Source organism: Vicugna pacos, chromosome 8, assembly GCF_048564905.1.
Source record: "Vicugna pacos chromosome 8, VicPac4, whole genome shotgun sequence".
Lineage (NCBI taxonomy): Eukaryota > Metazoa > Chordata > Mammalia > Artiodactyla > Camelidae > Vicugna > Vicugna pacos.
This window is the reverse complement of record NC_132994.1, coordinates 24,746,369-24,762,610: the sequence shown is the minus strand read 5'-3', so window position 1 is coordinate 24,762,610 and position 16,242 is coordinate 24,746,369. Positions and strand designations below refer to the sequence as shown.

The 16,242-nt window shown below is 35.7% G+C and overlaps 1 protein-coding gene across 1 annotated transcript in view; it reads right to left on the bottom strand.

Annotated features, from left to right (window-relative positions):
• The window catches only part of UFL1 (UFM1 specific ligase 1), a 33,784-nt gene extending 21,375 nt beyond the window's left edge, over positions 1-12,409 (bottom strand). The window contains exons 1-6 of the mRNA XM_006200273.3: positions 12,276-12,409; positions 10,945-11,090; positions 9,849-9,877; positions 9,101-9,198; positions 8,443-8,557; positions 3,576-3,706 (exon numbers count right to left, since the gene is read on the bottom strand). Coding sequence (XP_006200335.1) covers positions 3,576-3,706; positions 8,443-8,557; positions 9,101-9,198; positions 9,849-9,877; positions 10,945-11,090; positions 12,276-12,352 — 596 coding nt within the window. The 5' untranslated portion in view covers positions 12,353-12,409. The remainder of the gene's footprint in view (positions 1-3,575; positions 3,707-8,442; positions 8,558-9,100; positions 9,199-9,848; positions 9,878-10,944; positions 11,091-12,275) is intronic.
• Positions 12,410-16,242: the final 3,833 nt, after the last annotated feature.

The following is a 16,242-nucleotide window of genomic DNA, read 5'->3' as shown; positions in this document are numbered from 1 at the left end:
CTAGCTTTTTTTGTACAATAAAACTTAGCTGCTGATTTTTTATTTCAATCTGCAATACAATGTAGTTTAGTATACCTATGTATCTCACTCTTCTCACTAATTACTCCTGCTCTTCTTCTGGCTACCTATAATAACAATAAATAGAAACTCTTTTTAATCAGAGATGCAGGTTTCTCTGAAAGCAGACCAGAAAAGTGAGTTAGTTTCCTATACTTAAGAGGCAAATATGAAGATACATCACATTAGGTGGAATTATCTGGAAGCTACACAGTCTAACAACCTCTTTTGAGGCTCAGAATTTATTTTGCTCTCCTGGTTTGATAACATCTCCATATAGAAAAACACAGGGCTACTGAGTCAGTAAAATATTTGCCGAATCTGATGATAACTACACCCATCACAATAATCAGTCAAAGAAAAAGAATAAATATTTGTTAACAGGAAGAATATATTTTTAGTTTTTAACTAAGCAATCAACGTACAGGATCCAAAAAAGTTACAAAACTGAGTCCCCTTCACTCCTATCACTCAGCTACTCAGTTCCTCTTCTGGAAGCAACTACTGTTACCAGTTTCTTCTGTCAAGAGGGTGATCTGGTGTAAGCTGTTAGACCCTATGTGGAGTAAAGAGGGCACCCACACAAGGAATAGAGCTGTAGCAGCAACGGGAGATCAGACACATAAAGGGGAATTATTCTAGTAAGTAAATCTATTAAGGATAATGGGAGCTAGGTTTCTCATGGTCAGAGAAGGGAGTTATAATTACAGAAAAGGAGAAAACTAGAACAAAACTTATGGCATTGAAAGGGAACTGGAGGTATCAGTGTGAACTCATGGTTTCTGATACATAAAAATAAAGATACAGAAATACAGGGGGGTGTATACATGTGTGTCTGTGTATCCCTTAGCTTGTCTGAGGGGAGGGCTTGAGAGCAGGAACAACTAAACAGCAATAAGCAATCTAGTGTCTGGAACTTGATTTCTAAATACAATACTCTACTAAAAGGAACCAGGCTCCTCGGAGAAATGGCTGATTACATGATTGAGACAGGGAAAGTATAAATTGATCCTGGAACTTCTTGTTGTGCTAGAAAGAAGTATTGGAAGAATGATGGGGACATGTCAAAAGGACACAGAAGCCACTCTAAAGGGCCTGCCACCAGCTAAAAAACCAGAGCCAATTTGAAAATCTAAATAATGATAACAGATTATAATCCAATGAATAATATAGGAAACCATAAGTCCACAGTAATTTAATAAATGAATAAACTGAAAATTTGATGAAAAACTGGGTAACTCACATGATCTCAAAATGCCCTCCTCACAAATACTTAATTATACATGGAAAATAAGTAGCTTTATGAGAAGCCTAGCAGATATCTCCTTACTAAGAAGTTACAATGCATCTCATCAGAAACTGGAAAAATGTAAATGGTTATGCCCTCTGATAGGGCTCAATGACAAGAACACAGAATCACTTCTGTGATATTTCGGTCAAGGATGTATAACCTGAACATCAGCTTGAAAAAACAGCAGAAAGGAAAAATGGAATATTCTACAAAATAACTGGCCTGTGATCTTCAAAAGTGTCAAGGTCATGAAAGTCAAGGAAACACCAGGTAACTGTTCCAGATTGAAGGTGACTAAGGAGACATGACAATTAAGTGTGTGATTCTGGACTCGATCCTTTTTCTATAAAGCATATTACTGGAACAATTAGTAAAATACGAACGGTGTCCAAGGACTGGATGGTAGTAATGTATCAATGTCAATTTTCTGATTTTGATGTTTGATTATAGTTCTATAGGACATTGCCCTTATTTGTAGAAAACACAGACTAAAGTATTTGTGGTGATAGGACATTATGTTAGCCACTTTCTCTCAAATGGGACAGGAAAAAAAAAAGGTTCTCTTGCAACTTTTCTGTGTGAGATAAAAAAAGAAAGAAAGAAGAAAACTGTTGCAACAGATTGCAAGCTCTCTCTTCTAACCTAGTCTTTTGTTCCATCAGTGTCTTTCATATACTAGGTATTCAATAAGTGCTTTTGATTGGTTGAATGACAAAAATAAATTACTAAGGCTGTCATGTAAAAATTACCCTGAAGGGTAATAAGAGTAGAAGAAGGGAGACTTGTTAGAAAGGTGCTATAACAGTTCATATAAAAAATGGACTGGAGTGATGAGAATGGTGATGTCAGAGAAGTAAAGATTACACAACTATTTAGAAGACAGAACTCAAAACATGTTGTGTTATGGAAAGGGCGGTGAGAGAAAGGATGGTATACAGGATGACTCCTAGTTCTCTGGCGAAACCAGCCTGATGATGATGTTTACTGCTAAAGGAAACACAAGTGGAAAAATAAATTTAGACAGGGTGGGGAGTGGGATAGCTCAGAGACAGTGAGTTATTTTAAATATGCTGAATTTGAGGCACTTGTAAGACACTTCAATAGACATGCTGTACAGGTGGTATGAGTCTGAAATTTAAAAGAAAGGTAAAAGCACCTAGGAAGACAGCACAGGACTGGGAAGAAATGAAGGCATGAAACAAGACTTGAAAGGCTAGAGAAAGGAGGAAGAGCCAGAGTGACTTACAACGTACAGACAAAAGAGGTAAGCAGAAGCCAGTAAAGTAGGGTGTGAAAATGAAAACAAGGGATGAGAACCTTTCAAGAACGAAGGCATAACTGGAATTTAATGCTGCTGCAAAGTCAAGTAAAACAAGGAGAAAAAAATACCCATTAGATTTAACAATATTGACATCACTGCTAAGTAAGCTGCAGAAGCCAGATGGGTGAGCTGAGAGGTGACAGAAGGTAAGAAAACTGAGACATTAATGTAGACATCAATTCAAGAAGGTTCACTTTAAGGAAAGGAATAAACAAGATGGTAGAGGGAGTACAAGATGAGGTTGAGAGAGGTTTGACTGTTAAAATGGACATACTTCAACAATAATGGGACTCCAAAACCAGAGATAAACTTAATGACACAAGAGAAAGGAGATAATTGAGAATGCAGGTTTTCTTAATTCCACACTGGAGTTTGTCATACAGGCCCCAAACTTTTCAAAAATTCTTACTTTAGAAAGGTTAAAGTGATTTTGAAAGTAACACTGTTAGTCACTAGAATTCTAGAATGTTATTTAGTAAAAAAAAAAAAAAAAAAAAAAAGAAGAAGTTCTAAAGTCATCCAGCTCCATCTGAGTCCCAAAGAAGTTTGGTGACTGACTTACCCTCTTAAGGTCGCATTGTTACCATGTGATACAGCTATGACTCAAGGACTTTTGACTTTAAACTGCATGCTCTTTCTTTTATCCCAGGGAGACTTTATATATGACCTGGATGTTTTCCCGAAGTGCATCTGGGGTCATGAGGGTGGTGAAGGTAGGAACAGAAAAGAGATGTGGGCTGGAAAGAGTGTGGCTACATCTAGGGCTCTGGAATCCCCATTCTTATTTCATAGAAGCTTCCCTTCTATCTGTTTAATAAACTAGACTTAAATCAGATTTTGCTTGAGGGAAAAAAACAAATCATGATCAGGAAGTGTAAAAATATACATATTTTAAAGCATGCTTACCGGGTAATAGCACTGAACAGCCCACGGATGCGTGCTTTATGTCTAGCTACAAAAGCTTCAGTAAATATCACTCCTCTGTTATCAAGATCAATGTGTCCGTTAATAATTCTACCTAGTCGATGAGTTAGTGCCTGAGGGTAAAGATGGATGAAAATTTTTATTAATTTGAAAGAAGAAAATTATACATTTACATTTGTACAGTCTTACTAAAGTCATGCTGCATGCTGATGCTGTATTAATCAAATGACAGAAATTTCAGCAAGCATGAATTAACAAGATATATGAGGTAAAATTAAGACTTAGGATCTAGGAAACTTCATAATCTTTCGGCAGAGTGGAGAACTGAATGAGTCAAATAGCTGATATGTTAAAAGGCTCAGATACTTGCTAACAAGGCCTATTGCTATTGTAAAATAAACGAGATTGACCAATCAATTTTCTAGAGAGTAGGCAGCTTAAACACAGACAGGCACGACATGTTCATAGGTCTTGGAGAAAATACTATATGGATCTTTTAACACTGATGGAGAGAAATAAATGTTATTCCAAGATTCTGTCACCTGGGATACATAAGACCTGAAAAGTTACCTCTTGTGATGCAAATATTAACAAACTATCTGTGTCCAGAAATCTAGACTGATAGACAACCTAATTTCTTGGTAACCTCAAGAGAGTATTCACAGCTACACTATTACCGGTATCAGGTATGTATGAAATAAGCCTAGACATATTTCACATTCTAGGACAAGTTAAATATATTCAAGTTGGCCTTGCTGATACTTTAGAGTACAGAAAAATGCTTTTCAAACAACCTTAATGAGCTTTTACAATACTATGATATTTAGAAAAATTAAAACTGAAAACCTTAAGAAACCATATGTATTTCTAAAATGTTATCAGTAGCATAGTTTTATAAGAAATCATCTGACTCTATTCTGATACTTTCAAAAGTGTTTAAAAATACTTCTTTTCACTTTCTGTGATTTACATATATTTGCTCAGGAACTTAGGCTACTAAAATGCTTTGTAAAACAGAGCTGTACCCTAAATGGTATTTTAGATGTAATTAGGGGAAGTCACTCTCTTAAAATGGGTGAGTAAATCTATTTTATTATAAATTAACCTCATGCAATTATGATTTGGTACATTTTTGTAAGCTGGATTTCCTTACAGTGATAATATACCTAAAAAGAGATTTGGCTTTTCCCTTAGCTGTTCCAGTAAATACAAAACAAAACCATCATTTGTTGAGTAATTCCACTGTACCAGCCATTTCACTAGATATATCATGTATCTAAGCTCACTTAAGTCTATGAAAAAGACAATTATTCCCACTTTTAGATATGTAACTTGAAGCACAAAAGAGATCAAATAATTCCCCTAACACTGAATAACTAAGCAGTGCCATAGACAGAATTCAAATCAAGGTCTGTTTAATTCCAAAGCCCATGAACTTTCCACTGTATCAAATGGATTTGAAGAAATACAAAAAACCTTAAGACTATGAACAATTATATACCAACAAATTGGGCAACCTACAAGAAATGGACAAGTTTCTAGAAACATACAATGCCCACCAAAACTGAATCAAGAAGAATCTACAGAAATGAAATAGAATCTACAGTAAAAGAAATTTCCTGCAAACAGAAGTCCAGGGCCTGATGGCTTTACCAGGGAATTTTACCAAACATAGAAGGAAGAACTTACACTGTCTTAAACTATTCCAAAAGACTGACGAGGAGGGAACACTCCCAAAGTCATTCTATAAAGTCACCATTACTGTGATACCAAAATAAAAGATAATACCAAAAAAAAAATTACAGGCAATATCTTTGATGAATACAGATGCAAAAATTCTCAACAAAATATTAGCAAATGGAATCCAACACCACATAAAAAAGATCATACATCACTATCAAATTGGATTCATCCCAGGATCACAAGGATGGTTCAACATACGCAAATAAATCAGTGTGATACACCACATCAACAAAAGACAAAAACTACATGATCATCTCAATAGATGCAGAAAAAGCATTTGATAAAATTCAAAATCCATTCACGATAAAAACTCTTGCCAAAATGGGTACAGAAGGAATATATTTCAACATAATAAAAGGCATTTATGACAAACCCACAACCAACTTAATACTAAACAATGAAAAGCCGAAAGTGTTCTCTCTAAAATCTAGAAGACAAGGATGCCCACTCCCACCATTTCTATTCTCAACATAGTACTGGAAGTCCTAGCCACAGCAATCAGACAAGAAAAAGAAATAAAACTGATGAAAATTGGAAGGGAGGAGGTAAAACTGTCATTATATACAGATGACATGATACTATATGTAGAAAACCTTAAAGACTACACACAAAAACTACTAGCGCTGATAAGTGAATTCGACAAGGTAGCAGGATACAAGACTAACATACAGAAATTTGCTGCATTTCTTTATACTAACAATGAAATATCAGAAAGGGAAATTAAAAAAAAACTCTTTTAAAATCACATTGAAAAATAAAATATTTAGGAATAAACCTAACCGAGGAGGTGAAAGATCTATATGCTGAGAAATATAAAACATGGATAAAGGAAACCGAAGCTAGTTCAAAGAAATGGAAAAACATCTCCCACGCTCTTGGATTGGATGAATTAACTTTGTTAAAATGGCCATGCTACCCAAAGCAATCTACAGATTTAATCCGATTTCTATCAAATTACCCAGGACATTTTTCAAAGCACTAGAATAAATAATTGTAAAGTTTATCTGGAACCATAAAAGACCCAAAATTGCCAAAGCAATCTTGAGGAAAGTAGAACAAAGCTGGCAGCATAACTCTTTCAGACTTCAGACAATACCATAAAGCTACAGTAATCAAAACAGTATGGTACTGGCACAAAAACAGACATATGGATCAATGGAACAGAACAGAAAGGGCAGAAAAAAACCCCACACCTCTACAGTCAATTAATTTTCAATAAAGGAGGCAAGAATATACAATGAAGAAAAGACAGTCTCTTCAGCAAGTGGTGTTGGGAAAGCTGGACAGTGGCATGGAAATCAATGAAGCTAGAACAGTTCCTCACATTGTACACAAAAATAAACTCAAAATGGCTTTAAGATTTAAATATAAGCCATGACAGCATAAAACTCCTAGAAGAGAACATAGGTAAAACATTCTCTGCATAAATTGTAGCAATGTTTTCTTAGGTCAGTTTTCCAAAGCAATAGAAATAAGAGCAAAAATAAACATATGGGACCTAATCAAACTTACAAGCTTTTGCACAATAAAGGAAATCATAAACAAAACAAAACAACTTAAGAGACTGGGTGAAAATATTTGCAAATGATGCAACCAATAGGGCTTAATTTCCAAAATATACAACTCAACAACAACAACCCAAACAAAAAATGGGCAGAAGACCTAAATAGACATTTTCCCAAAGACATACAGATAGCCAAAAGGCATATGAAAAGATGCTCAACATGGCTAATTATTAGAGAAATGCAAACCAAAACTATAATGAGGCATCACTTCACACTAGTCAGAATGGCCATCATTAAAAAGTACACAAATAATAAATGCTGGGAAGGGTGTGGAGAAAAAGAAACCCTCCTTACTGTTGGTGGGAATGTAAACTGGTGCAGCCACTATGGAAAACAGTTTGGTGGTGCCTTTAAAATAGAGTTGCTGAATGATCCAGCAATCCCACTCCTGGGCATATGTCCGGAGAAAACTCTAATTCAAAAAGATACTTGCAACACCAGTGTTCATAGTGGTACTATTTACAATAGCCAAGACGTGGAAGCAACCTAAATGAATCGATAAAGAAGACATGGTGATATGGTGTATATATATAAAATGGAATACTACTCAGGCATAAAAATAATGAAATACTGCCATTTGCAGCAACATGGTAACATCTAGAAATTATCATACTAAGTGAAGTAAGTCAGAGAAAGACAAATACCATATGATATCACTTATATGTGGAATCTAAAATATGATATAAATGAACTTGTTTAAGAAACAGAAATAAGACTCACAGACATAGAAAACAAATTTATGGTTACCAAAGGGGAAAGGAGTGGGGAATGGGTAAACTAAGAGTTTGGGATTAGCAGATAGAAATTACTACATACAAACCACATAAACAACAAGGTTCTACTGTTTACCACAGGGAACTATATTCAATATCTTGTAATAAACCATAAGGAAAAAAACATGAAAAAGAAAAATGTTTATATAACTGAATCACTTTGCTGTAAACCAGAAACCAACAACACTGTAAATCAACTATACTCTAATTTAAATAAAAATTTTAAAAAATAGAGGAGGAAGAAAGGTGACATCAAAAGATGTTGGTACTGTTGACACTGTAGGCAAGAAAACTGTTGCAGGGACACTCTGTGCACTGTAGGATGTTCAGCAGCATCCTTGACATTTATGCCACAAGATGCCAGCAGCAACCCCTCTAAATTATAATCTTCATCAGTTATTTCTTAAAATGTAACCAGACAATCAGAACTGTAGATATCCTGGTTCAAGTTTCTGTATAACTGACATCAGAAGCATTAAATAATCCTATGCCCTTATGGTATACTTGCTATTGCATCAAAGCAGGCCTTGAACTTAAGTCTATCAAGTTTAGAGTGTCTCTGCCTTCAGGAAGACTATAACCATTTCTAAACAATCTCATCAGAGCCATCAGTGTATAAATACCCCCTAAATATACTGCTATAAGACCAATAGTCAAACACTTGCAAAAGAGCAATTACTGGTAAGAAAGTCTGGTTTTTTTCCCTCTCATTAAAATTCTTTGTTTATTTATCTAAAAAGACACATTACACTATTAAGAAAAAAATACCTGTGTCAGAAAGTTTCCGGGAAGATCATAGGTTTTACATAGGTCTGATATGGTTACCTGCCCACTTTCTTGTAATTTATCATTTACCTCTTCTGCTAAGTGATCCAAATAGTTCCTAGTAGTTAAAAAAAAGAAAAAGAAAAAGAAAAAGGACTCAATCAATAAGGGATAATGATTTTCCTCTATCTTCTATGTTTGATTTCTGTTACAATAAGGTATGCCCCAAAAGTAATGAATATGGTGTGTTCCGGTGAACACCATTCCTTTCTCAAATTCTGAAAATTATTTTCTTCTTATCAGTGTAACTAAATATATGGTTAATCAAATAATAAATGCTAGAATTGTTTTCAACAATTAAAATTCTGTAGTCATTTTCATTAATATTTTTGGAACAATTTTCCTTTCAGATTTACAATCATATAGGAAAGATGATAAAAATTGTTTTATGTTGCTTTAAAATAATAGAAAAAAATAGAAGTTTATATTATTTCCAAGTACTCCACACAATTAAGCACTTACTTTTTAAGTACAATGATCCTTATAATGAAAATCATCACTAGAAGAGTTCTAAACAAAATGCCGAAGGGGTCACAATTGTTCTAAATTTAAATGTAAATTTACTTATAAAAAAAAAAGTGCTCTTAAATATTGTACATACTCATCTATCAGTTGTCCCAACACTAGCTGAACATGTTTCTCTGATTTAACAATGTCACCAATTCTATTTTCAATATGAGTCAGATCCACATTAATTACCTGGAAAACAAGTACAAATTCTATTAGTGATAAGTTCATACTGTTTCTTAAGCCTGGAATTACATATTTACAACTCTCTTTTTAAAAACTTACTTACCCTTAGGTGAATTTCAAATTGATTTGAAATACTGTAAAAAGTCTAAAAAAATTAGAGGCTTATTGCTTATTTACTTTCATTTCTGAAAAATTACAATTTTACTTGCTAAGAAAGTCTGTATTAAGAAGTTATGCTTTCCTCTAACAGGCACCATTTCACACAAGATTTGCCACTTTCTTGTATATGCTGTAGTATACCTTACTGATAACATGTACACTTATATTTTCTAAAAATATCTTCTTTTTTATATTTCTCTATTATTTACACATACTAAAAACAAGTAAACATGAAACTAGTGATTTTTCTCCCAAAGTTACATAAATCCTGTAATTATGTAAAATGACAACTATGAGTTTATTTTGTAAAGAATAAAGAATAAGCAAGTCAACTGAGAAAGAACTTATTAAACTGATTCAGTGTATCTGTGAGGATTATATAATTATTTTACAAACATACAAAATATGATACCAGTATCAGTAAATACTTAAGGCATTGAAAAAATTAGTAGTATCAATAAATTGAGGAATCAAAAAGTTTTAGAGCTGAACTTTACCTGTTGCAGATCAACAATGTTTACTCGACCTTGAAAAAAAAAAAAAGACACGAATTTTAAGTTACATGTAAGTACATACCAGCCAAAAATCATAAATTTCAACAGATTTATGTTTTGGACCATCAAGGTCCTCTTTCTACAAAATACAGAGGCCCAGTAATTAATGTCTTCAAACACAAACCAAAAGCTGAATAATGGCTGAAGATACAGATGATAATTTATTTTCAAAGTTTCATCTGTCACATCAGACCAATTATAAGCATCAACTGATACACAAGTTTGGCCAGACCTATGGGGGTTATTTATCTCACTTCACAATTTATTTATCATGACAAAGAGATTTTGACAACTAAATTCAGATAAGCTTTTTTCAATTATTTGAAACTGGTAGATTTCCACTTATTAGCAAAAAAGTATCTGTTAAGTATTCTAAATTATATCCAGTATTTTATTAGGCCTATGTAGGAAGATAAAAAATACACACCAAGGGTATATCTAATTACATCTAATGAGTTGTTTTCACAGTTGCATGTACTTCAATCAAATAGTGTTCAAATCTGCTCAGCAATTTGCTCAAATTTTAAAAAGACAAAGGAAACAAAAACTTCTTTTGTATGCTTGTAATAGCATTTCCTATAATCTAACAGATGTAGCTCCATATTAAACTGTTTCCTAATTTGCAAATACTTAAAGTTTAAAAAAAACCCAGCATGATAGGACAGCCTTGGTTTTTAATCCATAATTAAAAATCTCTGTTCCCTCTTCACAATTATCACCTGGTAACAGGCAGCTAAGTATCCACCCCTGAGTCATGCAATAAATTCATGAACTATGAAAAGCAGATGATTTAATTCACATATCGAACACATAACTCAAAATAATAAAAAATATTATTTTCTAAAGTGACAAGATTTGACTTCATTTAAATTATCTGATCATGTTTACACAAACCTTTTAAAAATATTAAGGCTGATTAGCATGTTAACAATTGAGAAGGGTGTCCTAAAACCTCCAAATCATTTATGATTTATGGTTTTAAGGTCCTCCCTATCCCCTTTTCAAAGAATCAGAAAAAAAATACTAAGGAATTACTTACCACCTCGAACATGTAGCTCATCTCTCATTTCTTTACTAATTTGGGCTGGAGTAACATATTCCTTCCCGTCAAGTGTGTGAACTACTTCTAGCTGTTTCTGAGCAATCAGTTTATTCACAATCTCAATGCAGTTCCGCTCTGACAACCTGAGGGAAAGAAAAATTAGGTTTAAAAAATGCATTTGATACATTCAGTGTTCAATAAATAACAAAAACGTATGAAAACAGGCTTTTAAAAAAGGTTTGGATAAAGAGTCTCTAGATTCTACATTACAAAATCTATAAACTTTGTTAATTAATACTAATTCAGTAAGTTAAAAAAATTTCTCCAGAGTAAGCGGGTTTACATACACTTAAATCAAGAAGTTAATTGTTACAAATCTATTACAGATTTCAAGTTTGCTCTCTTCTAGGCCTGCTTCTCATCTTCAGATCTGAATAGAAAACCGAGGATATATAATTTAGATAAGGCAAAAAACCTGCCGTACTTTTAATTTTCACTTTAACTTCAGTTTAAAAAAAAAACCCAAATTTTCTTTTAAATGAAATGTATAATTGCCTCACTCGTACAACTGCTCTGTAAGCAGGAGAGCTGGCCTAAGAAAACCGTAACAGCAACTTACAGTTAACCAAAGCACTTAAGTGTCCTAGTTTGCTCGCAGTGTTACAAAATACAGCATCATGGGATTAAGGTCTTCATCCCCAGAAAGAACATGGCAAGAGATAATCAACGGATAAAAAAGGGTTCTATTAGCATTTTACGTGTTCTGTAATGGTAAAAAAGCAGAGTCAGGGTGCTTTTTAGGATACAACCCAAAAGGTTAGTGGGTTTGTAGGAAATGTCAGTGTCAGGAGTCCCTAAAAATGACAAGTGGGACCATGGCTCTGGCCTAGTATATCTGTTCTGGTTAACAAAAAGGCAGAATGTTTAAAGAGTCAACACAGTATTTGCAAAGTACTATATTTTGAGGTTTAGCCTCTCCCTTCAAGTTCTTTCTAGGTCAGTAAGCGCACAGCGGCTCAATGACAGGTAAGAATCAGAAGGACCCTCTGAAGACTGCTCGGGGTCACCAGCCCCAGCTATCGTGGGGGCGGGCCGCGGCTGCACCTGGCTGGGACTCGGGTGTGGGTGTAGGCGCAGTAGATTTTGGTCTTCTCGGACGAAACTATTCTGGGAACCGCAACCCAGGGTCAGGGAGGTGGGGGGAGGCGGGAACCGTGACAGGGGCTGGGAAAGTCCGGGCTCCAGGGCGAGGGTCTGCGGCCTCAGATCTCGGCGTGACCGCCCAAGGGCTAATTTGGACTCCACACGGGAGAGGGAGGGTCGGGCACCTCTGCGTGGCCTCTGCGAACTGCGCCCGCTGGAAGTCAGCCGCCAACCGCCTAATTTCTTCCCAGGCGTCCGCCATCACGGCCCTACTCGCCGAGCCGCAGACGTACAGCAGACACGTCAGCCCGAAGGCAGCGGGAGCCGAAGCGGAACGGGCCGCGCAGAGGGACAAGACTCCTCCCGCACGCAGCTCCGGAACGCGCGCGGCCGGCGCCGGCGCCGGCGGGGGCGGGCGGGAAGCGCCGAAGCCCCGCCCACCCCGCGCGGGAGGTTTGTGCTCGGCTGCGTGAGGCCGGCGGGAGCTGCCGAGAGCCAGAGCGAGGTGTCTGACAGGCTGCGGATGGCATGCAGGCGAGCCAAGTTAGTAGTGTTACTTTAGGTTTTTGTTTGCGTTATTCCTAACGATTTGGCACAGTGATAATCAAATTAACCACTTTTTTTTCTGCCCTCCCTTTGGTTTTCGGGGAGGGGGTGCGGCGGAGAGGAGATGAGCCTGTGCCTGCAGTTGGCATCCCCCCAGCTATGACGAAGGGCAGCCAGGCTTGTATAGGAAATCATGCTGATTTCTGCTTGGGCTCAAAGCCTTGCCCTCTTTGGGTCATTATTTTATTTATTTATTTATTTTCCACAAAGGAGAATAATTCGGGTACCGTAAATACTGGGAATTGCTCTCACGTATTCTAGAGCCTTTCCTGTTTTCTTACGGGGAAGATTAGTTCCATTGAATAATGAAGAAATATAAACGTAAGATAATAAATGTATATGGCCAAGGATGGAATGGAAGAAGCAAGGAGTACTTTTGTTTTACTTTCTCCTACACTGATATCAGCAGAAAGTAGATATTTACTCTGGTTACCTTTCTTCACTCTTCACTTTAAAAAAGTGTGTCTATTATACATACATAATTCCTTTTAACCACACACCCTATGGAGTTGGTGAAGGGGATTTATTTCAGTTACTTTCCCATCTCGGTATCTTATTCTGGGTGATTCAAAGCCAGTGTCACAAATGTTCTTGTCTAGTAAAGTTCCTAGCTTTATTTAAAATGCAGAGAACACAGTAATAAAACTTGTCACTAAGGACTATCACCAAACAGGCAAACTGTTGAGCGATATGACTGCAAACGGAGAGATGGAACACCAGAAGTTAAAGGAGGTAACTTGGAACTGCATAGGTGGTGTGGTCCCAAAGGGCATCAAGCTTCAGAATAAACAAAAACATTCATTTGTGTAACAAATACTTACTGGTTACCAGATACCATGAAGTACAGGGTGGATAAGGCAGACATGATCTTGCCATAAACAACTTTTAAATCTAATGAAGCAGATTTAAAAAAAAGTATTTAGTATAAAGTATGGCATGTAAAAATAGGGGAGATATAATGTACTATGTGACTTGTTCACATCCAAACTTCTTACTTACCATTAAAACTCTCACCATCGGTATGGAGTCTACTTGCCAAGGGTATCCTCTGCCCTGTGCATCACACATGGATTAGCTTACTGTGTCCTAGATACACCAAGCCCTTTTGGGGCTTCACGTCTTTTCTGGAATGCAGGTCCTCTTCCTCACTCCTCCCTACCCCCATTTATTTTGTAATTTATTCTTCCATGATGTCCCAGTTTAACTAAAACTCTTTGATGAAATTTTTTAATTCGTGTGGTTATTCTATATGCTGTGTCCGCACAATTCTCTATTCAGTTGTCTTTAGCAGTAAGCAAAATTGTATTGTAATTTTTACTTACTACATTTCTCAATAGTCTGAACTCAGGGAACTCCTAAATGCTCTTTAGCATTTAGTATGACAACTGGTACATAGTGCCTTGTATTTTCCATAAATGGTAAGTGAATAAGTCAGTACAAATGTGTTGGTGCAACGTTATAGTTTGGTACAGTAGTAACATTTACATTTATTCTTAAAAGAGAATAATTCCTAAAAAGGGAGGAATTCATGATTGTATTTGTAGAGACTAGGTTTGTGCTGTCTAAAACAATAGCTATTAGACATATAAAGCTATTTAAATTTAAATTAATTAAGGTTAAGATTATACCAGCAATGAACAAGTGGAACTGGAAAGTGAAAACAATACCATTTTCATTAGTAACCCCCAAAATGAAATAGGTATGAATCAAACAATATATGCATGAGATCTACATGAGGAAAACTGTAAACTCTAATGAATGAAATCAAAGAACTAAATAAATGGAGAGAGAGTCCAAGTTTATGGAAAGATTCAATATTGTCAAGATGTCAGTTCCTCCCAACTTGATCTGTAGATTCAGTGCAATCTCGGTCCCAGAAAATCCCAGAAAATTATTTTGTGGATGTCAACAAGCTATTTCTAAAGTTTATGTGGAGAGGCAAAAGGCCCAGAATAACCAACACAATATTGAATACTGAAGAAGAACAAAAGTGAAGGGCTGACACTACCTGAATTTAAGACTTACTACAAAGCTACAGTACAGACAGTGTGGTATTGGTGAAAGAGTAGACAAATAGATCAATGAAACAACAAAATCCCAAAAATAAACCCACATAAATATTGTCAACTAATCTGTGACAGAGGAAAAAAAATGCAGTTTAATGGAGCAAAGATATTCTTTTCAACAAATGGTACTGGAACAACTAGAAATTCACATGCAAAGAAATTCTAGACATAAACCTTACACTCTTCATAAAAATTAACTGAAAATGCATCACAGGCCTAAATGTAAAATGCAACTATAAAACTCCTAGGAGATTACAGGAGAAATTAATAACTTTCTAGATAGGACACGAAAGGCACAATACATAAAAGAAATAATTGATAAGCTAGACTTAATTAAAATTAAAAACTGCTTGGCAGAAGTCCACATCAAGAAAATAGAAGACAAGCCACAGAATGGAAGTAAATATTTGCAAAAACACTTCTGGTAAAGGACTGTTTTCCAAAATGAAGTCTTAACATGCAACAATAAGAAAATAAAAAGCCAGGTAAAAAAATGGACCAAGGACTTTAACAAAGTAGATATACAGATGGCAAAGCAGCATATGAAAAGATGCTCCACATCATATGTCATCAAAGAAATGCAAATTAAAACAATGAGATACCACTACATACATATTAGAATGGCCAAAATCTGAAACACTGACAACATCAAATGCTGGTGAAGATGTGAAGCAGTAGGAACCCTCATTCACTGGTGGGAGTGCAAAATAGTACAGTACTTTCTTACAAGACTAAACACACTCTTAACATGTGATTCAGCAATCACGCTCTTTAGTATTTACCCAAAGGAGTTGAAAACTTATGTTCACATAAAACCTGCTCACAGATCTTTATTCATAGTTGCCCAAACTTGGAAGCTACTAAGATTTCTTTTAAAAGGTGAATGAATAAATGAGCTTTAGTACATCCAGACAATGGAATATTATTCACCACTAAAATGAAATTAGCTAGCAAGTCATGAAAAGACATGGAGAAAACTTAAATGCATTTTACTAAGTGAAATCTGGAAAGGCTACATACAGTATGATTCCAACAGCATGGAATTATGTAAAAGGCAAAACTGTGGGGACAATAAAAAAGATTAGTGGTTGCCAGGGGTTGGGAAGTGAGGAGGGATGAATAGGTGGAGCACAGAGGCTTTTTATGGCAGTGAAAATGTTCTGTATACTACTATAATGGTGAACACTTGTCATTGCATACTAGGTCACATCAATGGAACATACAACACCATGAGTGAGCCATTATGCAGACTATGGACTTTTGGTGATTCTGATGTGTTGATGTATATTATCAATTGTAGCATATACTACTCTGGTGGGGGAATGCTGATAATGGAGAAGTTGTATGTGTATAGGGGCTGGGGTTATAAGGGAAATCTCTACTTCCTCGAAATTTTGCTGTGAAGCTAAAACTGCTCTAAAAAAAAAGTCTTAAAAAATACACATATAAAATTTAACGTTAGTCTGCTAGTCACAATTCG